The sequence below is a fragment of the Scardinius erythrophthalmus genome (genome assembly GCF_964197995.2).
Source record: "Scardinius erythrophthalmus genome assembly, chromosome: 3".
NCBI lineage: Eukaryota > Metazoa > Chordata > Actinopteri > Cypriniformes > Leuciscidae > Scardinius > Scardinius erythrophthalmus.
The window spans coordinates 33,398,561-33,415,476 of NC_138223.1; the positions used below are offsets into that span (position 1 = coordinate 33,398,561).

At 36.8% G+C, this 16,916-nt stretch overlaps 2 protein-coding genes across 8 annotated transcripts in view; one reads left to right on the top strand and one right to left on the bottom strand.

The window, feature by feature from the left end:
- Nucleotides 1-1,900: 1,900 nt before the first annotated feature.
- lrpap1 (low density lipoprotein receptor-related protein associated protein 1) lies at nt 1,901-8,779 on the top strand. 4 transcript variants are annotated; one of them, XR_014029800.1, is made up of 10 exons: nt 2,043-2,084; nt 5,412-5,527; nt 5,654-5,798; nt 5,964-6,094; nt 6,217-6,337; nt 6,976-7,131; nt 7,222-7,304; nt 7,378-7,554; nt 7,702-7,830; nt 7,970-8,779. XR_014029800.1 is itself a non-coding variant. In XM_081360587.1 (9 exons), the coding sequence occupies exons 1-9, from the start codon at nt 2,078-2,080 to the stop codon at nt 7,768-7,770; spliced, it is 1,005 nt and encodes a 334-aa protein (XP_081216713.1). In that variant the 5' UTR covers nt 1,901-2,077; the 3' UTR covers nt 7,771-8,779. The 4 variants fall into 4 exon arrangements, 3 of the variants coding, with proteins under 3 accessions (XP_081216713.1, XP_081216712.1, XP_081216711.1); XM_081360587.1 differs by having other exon boundaries at nt 1,901-2,084; nt 7,702-8,779; XM_081360586.1 differs by lacking the exon at nt 2,043-2,084 and adding an exon at nt 5,196-5,251 and having other exon boundaries at nt 7,702-8,779.
- Nucleotides 8,763-16,916, bottom strand: part of dok7b (docking protein 7b) — a 33,462-nt gene continuing 25,308 nt past the window's right edge. For 2 of the 4 annotated variants that reach the window (XM_081360582.1, XM_081360584.1), the window contains exons 7-11: nt 15,210-16,045; nt 11,987-12,056; nt 11,509-11,586; nt 11,273-11,410; nt 8,763-10,042 (exon numbers count right to left, since the gene is read on the bottom strand). In XM_081360582.1, the coding sequence (XP_081216708.1) occupies nt 9,903-10,042; nt 11,273-11,410; nt 11,509-11,586; nt 11,987-12,056; nt 15,210-16,045 (1,262 nt within the window). In that variant the 3' untranslated portion in view covers nt 8,763-9,902. Of the gene's footprint in view, nt 10,043-11,272; nt 11,411-11,508; nt 11,590-11,986; nt 12,057-15,209; nt 16,046-16,916 lie in introns of all 4 variants that reach the window. The other 2 variants (XM_081360581.1, XM_081360583.1) reach the window with 2 other exon arrangements.

A 16,916-nucleotide genomic window follows, 5' to 3' on the forward strand; every position in this document is an offset into this window, starting at 1 on the left:
TTGAAAGAAAACTTCAGCACCATCTACAGGCGATGAATAATAGACCAAGTTCAAAGACTTTAAGAATAGTGACAGCTCTTCATTTTACTATAAGCCAAGGACATAAATCAGTAGGGCTACGTAACAACTTTCCAAACACATGTAAGCATGCTTATCAGACAGCAGAAGGTTACGTTTGCATAACATCATTGTACTAAAAACGGAAAGACGGTTTTTCGCATAATGACGACAACGTCGTCAAATGATCCCGTTCACACTGATCTGCGAAAACGATTAAAAACGCTGTATTATGCATGCCAGGCCAGTAGTTGGCGATGTCACTTTGTAAAGATACACTACGCACCTGTAGACTGAACATGTAATATGCACACAACTAATGTCACCATTTTCGCAAATTCGCCTTTTAGTAGTTTACATAAAGGTAACGTTTTACTTGCGCTTTGAAACCTGTTTTCAAAATTTACGTTTTCAGGCCCCAAAAATGTAAATGAACGGCCAGAACGCACAAAAGTTTTTAGTTGAAAACAGTGTTGTATAAACAGCCCCTAAAAAGTTTCCAAAGTGGGGTTTTCGCAGCAATACTATAGAAGAACCATTTTGGGTTCTTCAGAGAACCTTTCAGTGATCAGTTGAAATCAACTATTAATCCAGATACATCTGAAAATGCCGTTTTCGTTTCAAAACGCTCTCGTCCACATTGAATTGTCATTAAAAGCTAAACTCATTTTAATGTCCAGTCGATGGGCCCCATTGATTTCCATATAGTGTGGAGTAAAAAATACTATGCAGTCAATGGGGTCCATCAACTGTTTGGTTACTGACATTCTTCAAAATATCTTCTTTTGTGTTCAGCAGAAGAAATACGTTCATACAGGTTTGGAACAACTTGAGGGTGAGTAATTGATGACAGAATTTTCATTTTTGGGTGAACTAACCTAATTTTAATAATCTGAAGAACCTTTTGTGAAATGGAAAGGTTCCATGAATATTAAAAGTTTTTCATGGAACTATCAATGGCAATAAAGAAGCATTATTTTTAAGAGTGTAAGCTGTTATGGTGCTGGTCTAGCTGGTGGCACAGCATAACCATGTCTGGATAGTTAAGGTGTCCAGGTAAGGACACCAGCATCCAAAACACAATATAGTGGTCAATTTGTTCTCCAAAATGACACATTCGTGTTCATGTTTCTTATCTGCTTTGTGGTTTAGATAGATCCCAAGGTTTGCATCAGAAGATGTATGACTTGATATAAACCCTGGGTGAATATTCTGCCTAAAAGATATGGAGAATAAAACCGAGAGATAGCATTAGTCATTAGTGTGTGTTGCTATGTGAATGAGAGAGCAGCCGATCCCCCATCACCTCTTACAGCTGTATAATGTCATAATTTTCTAGTAAGCAGTAGACGACTTGTCCGAAGAATTGACCTGTTTAAATGAAGACAAATGGATGGAGGAGAATGTCCTTAAATGTGATGTTTGCTCGCTTAATGACCATGTTTGTTCCCGTTGTCTGTGATTGAGTGTATTCATTAGGCTTGATGTGCCCACAGACGTCTCTGGCAGCAGAACACAAAGGCCTTTGACCATCTCTGCTGCACGTTAATGGAATCTGAACTACATTAAAGGTTGAGAAACAGAGAAAAGCATCAAACTATATGTAATTGGAATCGCTTTAGGGTTTTCTTGCTCTGTGCTCTTTGTTTGTATTCATTAATAATGCTATACATGAAAAAATACAACATTAAGGGAGAAAAGTGCTCAAATTAGAACAACATGAAAGATAATGAAGAATTATCTGGGCAAACACACTATTGCAAGTCATGGATTACTTTGAATTATTGTTATCTTTTCATGCAACTGTAGGGCTGAGCAAATATGGGCAGAACTCTTTATTGCCGTAGTATTTCAGAAATCCTTTTAAAGACAACTAAACGTGGCACAATGGCCTTCATCATCACAGTATGCTAATGCCTATCTAGTGCAAGGGATTTCATCAATGTGCTGACTGAGGACTGTTGGGACACTCCAGGCACAGGATGGTTCTGTCGGGAGAGACAGAGTCGTCTGCACCTCAATGACACGTATGTACCATTTGCTTCACAGGACATATAGCCTGGTAATACCAGACTCTGCTACTTCACTTTGCTTCGTAGACAGAGTCTGGAATGGCATAATAGAGAAGTGAGTTCTCTCTTGCTAGGGGGCGCTTGTCTGAAGTTTAAAATCATTGGTTGCCCGTAAGCCAATCACATGACATTTGGTTACGGCGTGTGTTATGCGCATGCTTAGCCTCATCTAACTTCCACTGTATACACATGTATGATGCGAAAAAAAAACCATCGAGCGAAATACCGGAGTAAACATGGCTGTGAACGACTTTTGCAGATTATGTGAAGTAAATCTACGCATCCACGGTACAATCAGCATCTACGTCACGGCTTTCAGCCCGCCCTCTGTTCGTTGATTGGCCCGGCCGTCCGAAGGCCGCTGGAAAACTGAAAGATAAGCTGCTATCTCAGACTGACTACAGAAGCGAAATGAAATTGACCGGAAGTAGGAAGTCTGACGTAGTCAGGCTACAGGACATATGCTTTCAACTACTGTTTATTTACTAGTGTGTTCTAATATGTAACTATGCCATGTTTGGTCTCATCTGACAGCCTATAAACTGAAATGAATGGTGGTGAGCTTAATAGAGATATTAAAGTATCCTAATGTACAATCTAGGTACTACTGGTTAAACATGCATTGAGGAGAATATGTTAATGTTCTTGTCCCCTTCTTGATCACCACACATTTGCCTCATCTTTTGGTTTCCTGTCGGTCGGTTTCGGTGTTGGTATTCCACTTAACAATGCTTTGCTCAGGGTATAAGAAGGAAAGCACACTCCCACTCCCGCACACCGGTGCGTAACCAACTAGGAGAAAATATTTTACGGCCTCTGAGTGTAAAATCAGAGTCACATAACTGAAAACTTAATGGGATACAGATACATCAAGAAGTGATGTCTTTATTTTTAATTCTTTTAGGTTTTCAGTCATGGAAATCTGATGATGAGGATATTTATAATATAACGTAATTGTGATAAGTAAGACTTTTCATTTTGAATAAATTGGCTTGTCAATCAAATCAGTGTCCTCTAAAAGGGTATGAAGAGTTCAGATGCAAAAGCCTCTAAGTGCCATCTGAAATTTTCTTCTAGAATGGTCATTTTTATCAAGCTCGTATATTTAAGTTCAGTAATTTCACTTAAGTGTTCAGTTCAGTAAGTTCAGTAATTTCACTTAAGTGAAATTACTGAACTTAAATATACGAGCTTGATAAAAATGACCATTCTAGAAGAAAATTTCAGATGGCACTTAGAGGCTTTTGCATCTGAACTCTTCATATGTTATTTTAATACAGGGTCCAAGGACATCTTCAGTAAACATGAAAGATTTACTTTTAAGAAAACATCTCTTTATAGTCAACAATACAGTAAAGAGATAGTAGCTATATTTTTAATAATCTGCATAATGATCTAATGGTCTAATTCATGCAGAGGACAAATAACTGGAGTTTGGGTGGGAAAAAAATGTCTCAGACCCATTAATCAGTTCATAAATCTCGTTTTACCATCCTGAAATTGGATGTTGTATTAATTATTCAAGAATAGAACCAATATCAAATTATCAAGTGGATAATTAAACAGCAATTTTTAGTTTTAGTGTCCAGTGGGTGGCAACAAGCGATGTATAGTGTTAGCAAATGAAGTGCTTTTACTGATGCAGCTCGTGTACTTTTTATAGGGACATTTTGTACTACATTACTCATTTAAAAGGTCAGTTCGAGTAGAATCAAAGGTCTGAATGCCTGACAGTGAGCAAAGATGGTGCAACCTCGATCACTTAACTGCCTTTTTATTCTGCACCTGAAAAAAGCATTACAAAATCCACTTTATATATTTTCAGCAATTTCATAAGTGAATGACCTTAACATAAATAGGCTTCATTTTTAATCACTTTGGCATTATTTGCATGAGTACGTGGTTTTCAAATGTTTTGATTGTCCAACTAAATATTACAAACAGGAATTTCTTTGTTCGGTATTTATCTCATAAGCTCAATAGTTTGCTGTATCATATGCAAGCATTTGCAATATATCAACATAGACTGTAAAAAAGAGGAAGCATTCAAGGGATTTGTAAAAGAGGTCCCTCAGAGAGCTATAGGTGATGAAACCTTGAATAGCTACATATTACCGGCTTTATGGATTTTTTCATGGATGTCAATTTGGTTAGATAATGTAAGTGTATTTAAATAATGTGATGGGGAAACAAGAATGATTGACTATGATACAAGTTGGAAGTACCACTTTTGTACCAAAGGTTTTGAATAGCCTATACCTACTTGTGAAAATAGTACCAAAGTGACAAAAAGTTCCAGCGCTCTCTCAGAAACACTTGTACTTAACATGATTGATGTTTCAAAAAGGTGTCCAATTCATTTACCATCACATTAAGTGGGTTAACCAAGCAATACGGATTAAGTAGTGTTCTTTGTTGTTAGATAAAAATGTGTAGCCTATATTGGATTTCATTTTGAGTTGTCGCTATGTCACACTACAATAGTGTCGGTGGCAAAATTTGATACAGACTTTGTCCTATATTGTCCTGATTCGGTCATTTAGTAGTATAGCCTATATGGGGAATCTCAACTGGTTTCCTTTTGTTTGCTATATCAATCATTGTATCATCTCCAATATTAGAAAGCTGGAAGTTCTACTTGCATTCTAATTGGTAAAATTGGCAGAGACAAATTGCAATAGAGGTAGCAGGCTTGAGCAAAACAGATTGCAAAAGAGTGTTCACACCTAGTAACCCTGTTAGAGCTGACAATAATGGGTGAATTTCTCTTCCCATGTATTGGATTTTATGTTATTTGAAGTCCAACACATGTGCTAACACTCAGTCATTAAAAAATGAATATTGCACTTTTGGGATGTCTGTGTGGTGATTTAAAATCTAATTTGTGGGCGGTTTCAATAAGTAGATGCCATCATATGGCTGCAGCCTGCATGGGTTTCCCTTCATTCCCAGTGCGTGGTTTGATCTCATTTGCTCAAAGCCCCTTGTTACTAGTTAACGAGCAAAGCAGCGCTGTGTGGGATTTGAAGTCTTTAAAAGTAGAGATCCTCGTTCCAAAGCGCGAATGCCTAAGAAATGTAAAACTTCAATACCCATGATGCACTGCGAAGCTGGACGTTCAGGCATGTGAATGCCGTATGATTCTCGTAGTAGCGCTTCCTGAATAGCGCCACAGATGCTCTAAAAAACATTTCACGTTTACGTTTTGTTTACTAATTCGCTTCTTGTGTGTCAGAATGAAAATGCAGTTTATAATGTTGTTTTCTTTGTTTGTTATTGGAGCAATGGCGGGGAAGTACTCGAAAGAAGTGAATGAACAAAAGGCATCTGATAAAAACAATAATCAGGTGGAATTCAGGATTGCCAAACTTAATCAGATCTGGGAAAAGGCGTTAAGGGTAAGTGATGTGACAGATTAAAAATATACAATCTATTATTTTTGCCAGCGTTATCGGATCTTTTGATTGTCCTTCTTTTGCTTTTGAGCATTTTAATGCACCAGCCAATCATCTGTTCTGCTTTAGATGCAGCTTGCACCGGTGCGGCTGTCAGAACTGCACAGTGACTTGAAGATCCAGGAGAAAGATGAACTTCAGTGGAAAAAACTGAAAGCAGAAGGTTTGGACGAGGATGGAGAGAGAGAAGCCAAGCTCAGACGCAATTTTAGTAGTATGTTTTGACTCTTTTTGTTTGCTTTAGGTTATGACATTAAAAAACCCATGAAAAGGCTTGACAAAAAGTTCTTTGTTGACATATTTCTTATTGCATCTGGAAGTTAGTACAGGACATAAGACATATTAATGAAAAAATGATATGTATAACTTCTTTGCACAGTTATTCTGGCAAAGTATGGAATGGATGGGAAAAAAGACACCCGGACATTGGACAGCAACAGACTGAAAGATCATGATTTTAAAGAGGGAGATACATTTGATGACCCAAGGCTGGACAAGCTGTGGAACAAGGTAACTGATGTTGTGACAAAACAACCAGTAAAGTGTGAATGTGTAACTCATTTGCAGGTTTACAGACTTGTTCACTTATTACTAGCTTTGCTTAAATGTTCTCTTCAACCTTTGATCGTCAGGCCAAGATTTCTGGAAAGTTCTCTGACGAGGAACTCCAGACCCTTCAGAGAGAATTCAAGCACCACAAAGACAGAATCAACGAGTATAACATTGTCATGGACACTGTCAGCCGGACTGAAGGTAAGAGTTTGGTCGTGTTTAGTGCCTATATATCTCATAGGATTTAGGATCTCTAATTGTGTTTAGTGAAATATCCAAAGTCTTTAAAGTTGACATGAAAAAAGGGAGTTGCGATAGTCTGTTGTGACTTATATCTGAGTGAAAAGGCTTTTTGAACAAGAAAAAATGTAGGGCGGGACTTGATCTAGTCCATTGTGAATTGATCATTAGATGGTTGTGGTTTGCTATTGCTGTGATGTCATGTGATTTATGCACATGTGCAATTTTGACACGTTTAAATATATTTAGAATGAAATGTATGTATATTTAAATACAATGAAAGATACAAAACGTACTGCATGGTAGCTCGCTTATTGTGCCCAAAAGCACAATCTAAGTCCGTATGTCAAACTAACAAGAAACTACGCTTCTAATCACAGGTCAAGAGCTGTAGTTCCAACCACACAAATTTGCTATGTTTGTTTTCATTATGGTTAAGTAACCATTATGTTAGTAATGACGGAACTTGCGACCATATTTGGTTAACACTGCTTTTGAGAAACGCACCCCATTTAGTTTAATAATAGGACTGTTTAAATTTTAACCTCTTGTGCAGATACTCAGAATTTTCGTCTTTGAATTTCTGTTCTTTCCATCAGAGATCCATAAGAATGTAATAAGTCCTCTGGAGGGCGAAGTGAAGGAACATGTTCTCCATCAGAAACATGCAGATCTGAAGCAGAGAATGAGGGACCTTAACCAGGGCTTTGAACGACTCCGCAAGATCACCCATGAGGGTTACAGTGACGACAGCGGTGGCTACTTTTGCAAAGATTGAATCTGTTTCTCATTAATAAATTGCTTCATGACTTTCTGATGCTCTCTCTTATCTTTGCCTATGGCAGAATTTAAGGAGCCAAGAGTCATAGAACTTTGGGAAATGGCAAAACGATCTAATCTGAGTGAAGACGAACTTGATTCTCTTAAAGTAAGCTTTGCTCATGTCATTGACTGAATATCTTTTATATTATTACTGCACAGCTAATTTGCTTCTCATTTAGGAGGAACTTAAACACTTTGAAACAAAGGTGGAGAAGCACCAGCACTATCAGGAGCAGCTGGAACTGTCCCATCAGAAACTGAAGCATGTGGAAGCCCTGGGAGACGAAGAACATATCATGAGAAACAAAGAGAAATACAACACTCTTGCTGAGAAAGCACGAGAAATGGGATACAAGGTAGAGTATCCTATATCATTTTTTGGTGATTGTCCTATGTGGCTTTTTCATAGTCATGAAGAAAAATATAAGTGTTGTGCAGAATCTTTTGTTTAGCGGTTTAAAATCTGTACTAATGCAATCACGTTTTTCTTTTTTTTTCTTTAGATGAAGAAACACTTGCAGGATTTGACGAATAAGATTTCCCAAAATGGATTGCAACACAATGAACTCTGAACACTTCTGTTAGCTACAATTATTCATAGGTCACATATCACATATGCTGAGGTTATAAAGGTAGGGCATAATGTACACGAATTTAACATTTCCATTGCGAAGCTAGACTATTTTGTAAATTATGATTTTATTTTTATGCTACTGTGAGTAGTGATCAGTTCTGCTTTTGTTGCTCATTTCCCGTTTAATGTTTTTACAGCAAATGACTACAAGGCGATTTATCCAGCAAGCTTATGTATGTTATCCACATTCTATTGTGGAAAAATTTGTTTGTGACTCAATTTGTTTAATAATAGACAGCAAACACGCACGGAAACACGTGTAAAATCCCACAAACGTGGGTGCAAAAGAATTTAACATTCCTATACGCGCGTGGCATAAATCTTTCACACATGAAAAAGCTCTCAAAGTTTTCAATATAAACTTTTTAAGCATTCATTTTAATAATTCTCATTTTTTATACCCCAGTCCTGAGCATCCTAAGATTCAAAGGTTGCAAAATAAAATCCCTTAATGAACAGCGGTGCACAGGCTTGCTTTAATATTCCTATTAACAGCTAAACTTTATCAGGAAAAAAGTGTGCTTCAGTGGAGAAAGAGAAACCGAGCTCACGCACTACATTACTTCTATCTGACAAGGCAGACCTTGAGTCGACAATAATAATGACTGAATCACTAAATAGCATTGGGTACAGGGTACATTTCTATGATTGACAGTGTTGTCCCAAGGTAGACTTGAATCGACATCCTCACTGTTTAAACAGTTCCATCAGGTAGACACTGGGATTTGTCATAAAAATTCTAATATGAAATCCACACTAATTCTTTAATCTATGGCACTGTATTACTAATCTAACAAGTTTGATTTAAAAATCTTCCTATTCATACAAATCCTATAATCCAGCATTGTAATGAACTGTCAGGAATGTGATCTCCGTAAATAATAGGATTGCTTTTGTACAAGTCCACGTTTCATGTTGCACATTTCATAATAAAACAAACTGCCCGAGCCTTGTGTTTTCTATGACAAATTCAAATGGGTGATATGCTGAGCTGCCACTGAGTGATTGTGATATTGCATCAAGCATTTAAATGAGCTTCTTTAGTCACTGTTATAGCATTTTTATCATAGTATATAGAAATTTCAGAAAATAATATTTGAAAAAAAAAAAACGAAAATACAGTATGTTCTCATGAAATATGTAAATGTACAGAACAAAATTGGTCACCAAAGTATATATTTACAGTTGTCAACAGTCAAAGTTGTTGCATCTGGGATCTGTTTTCAGATTTAGAACTTTTCTAATTCCATGCCAATCTTAAACATGGAAAATAATACACATCCACAAACTTGTACATAAAATACAATGCAGAAATACATAAAGCAGTGGTTCTCAACCAAAAGCCCACTGAAATCCAACACAATTATGAACCTTTTTTCTAAACAACTGAGTCAAGACATTGATCCAGAAGTTTAATGAGCTCTGTTCTTCAATAAAAACAATAGTTCATTTATTTGCCCGGTTTCACAGACGAGGCTTAAGCCTAGTCCCAGACTAAAATGGATGCTTGAGCTGTTTTAACTGAAAGCAACTTGCACTGACATCTGAAAATATGTCAGGGCCATTATTTTGTCTCAACATGCACACCAGTAATGTTTTTTTTTTCTATGGCACGTTTATAAAAGCTACTTAAATTTCCTAATTTAACTAATTATGACTTTTAACTAATTAAGTTCAATTATATTTAAGTCATACTGAGCCCTAGACCTCAGGTTGAGAACCACTGATAAACAGTAGAGTCTAAACATCTGAGAGACCACAATTAAAAATTATTCTAACTTAACATATTTATTCACCATTACAATTTGAGAGAAACGTTTAATTGATAAATACATAATTTCATTTTCTTAATGTCTCTTGGTTACTTTAATAATGACTACGGCATTTGAGCTGCACAAACTCCAAAAGTTTGTGTAAAACCATGTTTTGTGCTTAAGTGGATGCAAGAAATTGAAAAAGTTAATTTCACAAATTTGCTCACAATTGTGACAAAACTATTTCCAGGTTTAACTGAAGAAGAAAAAGATTCAGTGTGATCTCAGGCATTTAAACTCCACTTTGATTACATGTTCAGGTGAGCGTTCCTCTCCTCTTCTGTTCTAGTTCCTGTAGTCTCTCCTCTCGGCCCTGTGCGTGCTGGGCTCCCACCCTCTGTGCTGTCTCAGTAGCAGTGATGTCAATGTGGGCGTATTTAGTGCTGGAGCCGGCCACTAATCACAAACGCAATAAAAAAAAAAAAGGATTTATTAACTTTTTAAAATGTGCAAGCTTCTGTTATGTGGCCAGTTGCATAAATTTAGCCTTTATATTAAAGATGTCTTAAAGTACCCCTGCTCATCTTTGATCACCAAAATAGCACATTTAAATGTTTTTTTTTCAGTGGGAAAAAAATATGAATGCCTTAAAATAGCTTCAATGCAACTCTACACCCTTTTTTCATTTAGTATACAAGGATCCAAGAATATGCAAATGAGCCCTGCCTCCACTCACTCTAATAGGCTTGTCTATAACTCAATGTATCAGAATGGTAATGCATTTAATGTATCGTTCTCTGGTAATTAATATGATTAGCCTTTTGTTTGACTACTAATAGTGTGTGTTACACAAATCATGTTCCCGTTCACCATCTCAAAGTCAGACCACTGCCTTCTAATAATCAGTATCCTTACAAACGCTTTCAGCAACTCAGAACGTCAGTGGAGAAAGGCATATAGTTCATCCTAATATCGTAATATATACATAATTCACCAGCTATATTGCTAAATGTACCCGATTTTTCATATCAACAGAAAAATATACTGGGATAATGAGGGTTCTCTTGAGACTCCACTGCTTTGCAGCAGTTAATGATATGCTAAAGCCCGCCCGCACGTTGACGTGATTGGTTACAAGGTAGTTTGTGACGCAAGAAACACTGGCGTTAGCCAAGGATAATCTTTTTTTTCACAATCACTATAACAAATTAAAGTGATAGTAAAGACATGACGTATGATGTTACAAAACATTTCTATTTCAAATAAATGCTGTCTGATGAATACTGAAAAAAAATAATTACAGTTTCCACAAAAAATATTAAGCACTGTTTTCCACATTGATAATAATAATTAAAAATATGTCATTTAAGCTCCAAATCAGCATATTAGAATGATTTTAGAAGGATCATGTGGCACTGAAGAAAATTTAGCTTTATCATCACAGGAATAATAAAATTGTAAAAATTTCACAATATTACCGTTTTCACTTTACTTTCAAATAAATACAGACTTTGAGAATAAGAGACTTCTTTTGAAAACATAAAATAATTATCTTAAAAGCCCTAAACTTTTGAACAGTAGAATGTATATTGTAAAGGTAAGGATTAAAAAAATGAGTACTAGGTTGGAAGGCATGTAATTGAAGGATCAAAAATGAGTAGTGAATATGGAAGGAACACAGTGTACCTCTGATAGTGTGGCTTGACTCTGGACGGTCCTGCAGATCCAACTCCATATAGTGTAGCTGTCGTTTAGACGTTGGACTGATGGGGATATTCACATAGTTAATGGAATCACCTTGAAGTTTGTCAATAACTGTCAGTCCTGTAAGACAAGACACAACACGCACAGTTACCAATGAAATCGAGTGAATGAAATGCTGTGATCAGGTGGTGATATTTAAGAAGGGGCATCTCAATTACCATACTCTCCGGCTCTGAACTGTGGCCACCTGGATGCATCGGTCATGAATGCCATCTGCTCATAATTGCCTTTTGGATCTGCTGAGCAAGACAAAATCCCAAGAATCAATCACAAGTAAGCCATTCATTCAGAATCACAATACACTCAGATGTATGCTCCAAATCATTAAATTGTTAATGTAATCAGCTGAAAACAATCTGACATGGCATATCACACACACAGACATCAGATATCCAGTGACAACAAAGCATCGCAATTTCTCCTCGTGGCCACTGTGTTTAGCAACATGTCGATGATGAGACTAGAATCGCTTTACCAGTCGATACAGACAAGACAGTCTGCTTGAACGTAGGGATGAAAGAGGCATTACAGATGCAATTCCCGTTGAAATGACATCCAAGTATTGTTTACCTGATTAAGGGACTATGTATTATATTATATTATTATTTCAAAACTAGATAACTATATGATGCTCACCGTCAGTCTCATGAAAAGTATTCTGCTGCTCAGAACTGCTTCTGATCTCACACCTGCTCTTCTCCTCCACCTACGAGAAACATAAAAGTGATTCAGAAACCCCAGAGCAGCAGTAGACTTGTTTAATGTTGTATTTATTCTTTTAATTGACTGATGCTTCTTCTGCAGATACACATCACAAAAATGATTCAAAATCTGGCCCACTTTACTGTATTATATTAGCCTTTAACTGCTGTGTACTAGCATTTAAATTATTTAATGCAGTATATGTTTTTAGATAAAAAAAATTCCTGCATAACTACATCTATAATTACCCTGTAGACCCTTCCCTTACCCCTTAACCCACCCTTAAACCTACCCATACCACCAAACCTGTCCCTAACCTTGCCCGTATCCCACTTCAATAGCAGCAAATGTGTTCTACAATACAACATGAACACAATAAGTACATTGTGCCTAACATTTTTTAAGTAAATACACAGAAGTTAAAGACACCTTATATAAAGTGTGAGCAAAATCATTGAACTAAACTTTGTGGATAAACCGCTTCTATTCAGCTGTTGCTGATGTTATTTATATCTTTAAATTAAATTTTTACAAGAGCAAAAACTGACTACACCTATATCTGGTAAAAGCCTAAAGACATGCTTGCGATTACAATAAGCATCTGAAATGTTGCCACTATTGTACAAAAGTATTGAATGCTGTGGGCAACAGTACTAATAATGGAATGCTTTTCAGTGTGAAATATTGATTTCCCTGAAAAACATTTTTTTTTTTCACTGTTTGGTCAAAGCAAGCTGTTTTTATAGCTTATTATTGCATTCTCAGATCAACCCGAAGCATGTGGCGAGATGACAAACGCATTTAAATTCACCCTGCAAACTGATTCTGCCTCCCCACTGGCAGTGATGGCTGAGCATGATTCAGAGACACAGACGGCTGGAACAGTCTTCAGATTTGTGCTGGAACGCTAGATTCCATGATTAGAGGAGTGCATAACGAAAGACTGATGCTCAATCAACACCGCCCCGATCTGTTGCAGAAGCCTGATTTTGTTGGTAAAGTTTTAGTCCAAATCTAGAGAACAGTTTGTCTGCATACTTTGACAAATGATGCATTTAGACTCAGAAATAGCTGAGCAGTTATCTGGTTTAAAGTCCACCTGTAGTCAATAACTGTATCCCTTAAAACTAATCTTTGATCACCAAAATGACATATTTAAATGTTTTATCCTGTGGAAAAAAAATCTTCATGCATTAAAAATAGCTTGAATGTAACTCTACACCCTCGCTTAATTTAGTATACACGGAACCATGAATATGCAAATATAGCCTATATAGTTTGCATGCACGTTGATGTGTTTGGCAATTCCATTGTAACACTTTTGCAAAAGGTGTGTTTGTATATATATATATATATATATATATATATGCAAAACAAACAAAAATGCAGTAACATACACTGATGTTAGACAGCAAGGATACATTAAATTAATTAAAAGTAACAGTTAATTGCATTAGTTATGTTACAAAAGTTTTATATTTACGTTAACGTTTCCAAGAAATAACAGATGAAAAAAGTATTACTTTGGGCTTCATATAATATCATTTCTTCCAATTTACCTACAAAAAGACACTCAAACCATTTTATTGCACACTGAAGATAAGAAATACCACTTATTATTTTTTAACACAAAAGTGGCCAAATTAACAAAAAATGTGGTAGAAGGTATATTTGTTTCCCGCATATTTAAATAATATTCTAATGTGTCCAGACCTAACTGATGATCAGTGTTTGTATATAATGATTCAATATCAAATGTACATAACAGTACCTCTGGGGTGGGAAACGTTTCAGAAACAATTTTAAAAAATGAGCACTATCCTTAATAAAATATGGTTGTTTAGGGACAAATTCTTTAATATGATGATCTACAAAACTAGAAATTCTCTCTGTAAGTTGTTTTAAAAATTGTGCTCAAAATGTGGTAATTGTATTAATTGTCAATTTACACATTTTTTTACGTTTTCTAATCATCCTGAAAATAAGAGTCCTACATTTATCAAGAGTTTTATTACATGTAAGACAAAATATCTACATTATTTAATGTCCATGTAATAAAATGTATGTTGGTGAAATATCTCGTTCATTTAAAGAGAGGATAACAGAACATAGAAGTGTAACGAACAGAAAGGATCTAAAAAGTCCTGTTGCATTTAAGACATTTTTGTGAGAGTAACCATAAATAACCTTGGTATTGAAAAGATAAAACACAGTACAAGAGGAGGTAACATTGATTTTATTAGGAAACAACGAGAGGCTTTCTGGATTTGTTTTATTTGAAAAGTCTGAAAGTTTCCAAAAGGTATGAATGAGGACCTTTGTCTTAAAGAGTTTCTGTGATATTGCTTATTGTATGAATCTGTTGTTGTTTTTTTAAAATGTGAGATATGATCTTGTTTTTCGATTACTTAATTCTTTATGATGTAGAAATGGGTAAAACGTGCCAATTTGATGAGGATGTTTTCTGATTGTGTGATTGATCATTAACCTTTTAACTAAGAGTGACATCTTGAGTGGAGCTTGTCAGCTGTTGTTAATTTTCTTTGTATGAGAAAATTCAACTTTGCCATCTCAGGAATAAATTACAATATATTCAAATAGAAAACGGTTCTAAAATAAGTTATTTTTCATTGTAATAATATTATTTCACAATGTTACTCATTTTATTGTATTTTTTTATCAAATAAATGCAGCCTTGGCGAGCATAAGATAATTCAGTTTAAAAAATGTGTATGTGTATCTTTAACTGTTGTCATATTCAGAATCAGACATGAATTTAAGTCTCACAGTAAGTTGTATGCTATATGCGTTTCATTCACTAAAAATAACTAAATACTCAGAATTTTGACTGCTGTTTGCAATTTATGTTATTGATTCACAACAAAGAACTGACAGACTACAGATTACACTGACTGCTGAGCTGTATGTTTTTTGATTCACTAAAATGAATAAGCTCACAGGAGTCAGATATTCTGTCAACAGGAAACTGTCGGATAATTTTAGTATGGCATTTCACGCAAAGAATATATGTGCGAGAACTGTTAATGAAACCTAATGTCATTCAGTTCTGATATTTAAAAAAAATTAATACCAGTAAAAAACTACTCACAGAAAGACAGAAAAAGCAAAAAATCAACAAGAAAACATATCTTGTTACCTTTCCTCCCCCACAGTCAGGACAGATGGCGGGCTGTAATTGTGGTGCGGTGGAGCCTTCAGGGGGCGCTACTCCTTCACTAAAACAGTTGAATCTCCATTGAACAGTTTGTTTGGGGGTGGCATCTGCAGGTACGCCCTCTGGTCCCAGAGCTCCATATTCGGGCTCACGTTCCTGGGCTACAGCAGTCAAAAACTGTTCCTGACTGGAGGATTGTTGTAGTGGGAGCCTGCGAGGGATGTCGTAATGCTGCAGAGGTGGTCTGGGTACCTGGTACATGATGGCCTGCATTTGAGCAGACTCTTTGAGTGGGCACACACAGGGTTTGTGCTCAGGAATCAGGGGAATTGTCCGTACTGGAGTGTTGAGAAGGGAGATTGAGTTTGAATTAGGGTTCTGAGGGAGGCTTGTTAAGGATCCAAACTCATCAGTCTCTCCATGCCCAATATCCACGCTACCAGTGTAGGAGGAGAAGCTTCCAGAATACGAGGAGTGGCTTCCGGTGGCGATGCCGCTGTCTGTCGAACTCTGCCGTCCCGCCTCTTGAAGGCCTCTAGGATTAGGTGGCTTGGATGGGGGCCGAAGCCCTCCAAACATTACTCCATATAGACGCTCGTCACTGGACGTGCTGACAGAACAGGCTGTACTCTTAGATCCTGCAACCCCTAACAGTGGTGATGATGATGGTGGTTCAATGGGAGTGGGGTGTCTGACTGGCTCAGGCCATATCGCCAGGCGGCTGCCCAGGCTGTTATCAGAATGACTGGTCTCTGAGGAGGAGCTGGAGATGCTCCGATCATCTCCTGCCAAGGAGGCGCCGAAACTGAAGGTGGAGGCTGACAAATTATGACAAAGAGAGAGTGGATTAACAAATGTTTGCCTGGATTGTTAGCATTGTGCATGCATTTCAAAAAGGGAGTGACAAAAACTAATTATGACTTTGTGATGTTCAGTTATTCTTTTGGAGGAGGATTAACGTGAATCTTTGAATGAATCTTTACATGTTTTTCATTGGTATTTCATGTATTTTTGTACAATAAATAAATAATATGTTGGACCTGACAACCAAAACCGCTAGTTTCAGGCTTTTTGTATCACTTTGTGCTCGCCATCTTCTTAGATGATAGAATAATTTAAAGGGCACCTATTATGCAAAATTCACTTTTACATGGTGTTTGAACATAAATGTGTGTTGGCAGTGTGTGTACACAACCACCCTAGAATGATAAAAATCCACCCAGTGCTTTTTTTATAATCCCCATAAATCATAAGCACTGTCTCAGAACAAGCTGTTCTCAGATTCGGGGCAATGTGACGTCACTTTGTACAGGCCCCTCCCACGACTGTTGATTGACACTACAGTTTGAGCACAGACCCGCCCTGAGTGAGCTGGACACAGAGTCCACCATTGTTTCGACGCTTGAGCAGCTGTAGACAAGAATGTCTCCTAAGCGATTGAGGTGTGTTGTTGTTGAATGTAAGAATGAACATAGCAGTCTTCATTTACTCTCGTTGTTACTCAAGGATGGATCTGTACTGTTTGTGATCCAGCTCACGGTCTCCGGAGCGACAGGACTAACGTTACTGACCACGGCAGAAATGAAAGTGAGAGCGCGCACTTTATGACAGCTCATGGAGTCATTTTACGGATATAAGGTTTACCAGTTTATTTAGCACCCACTGAAAAGGTGTGTATATATTTGTTTT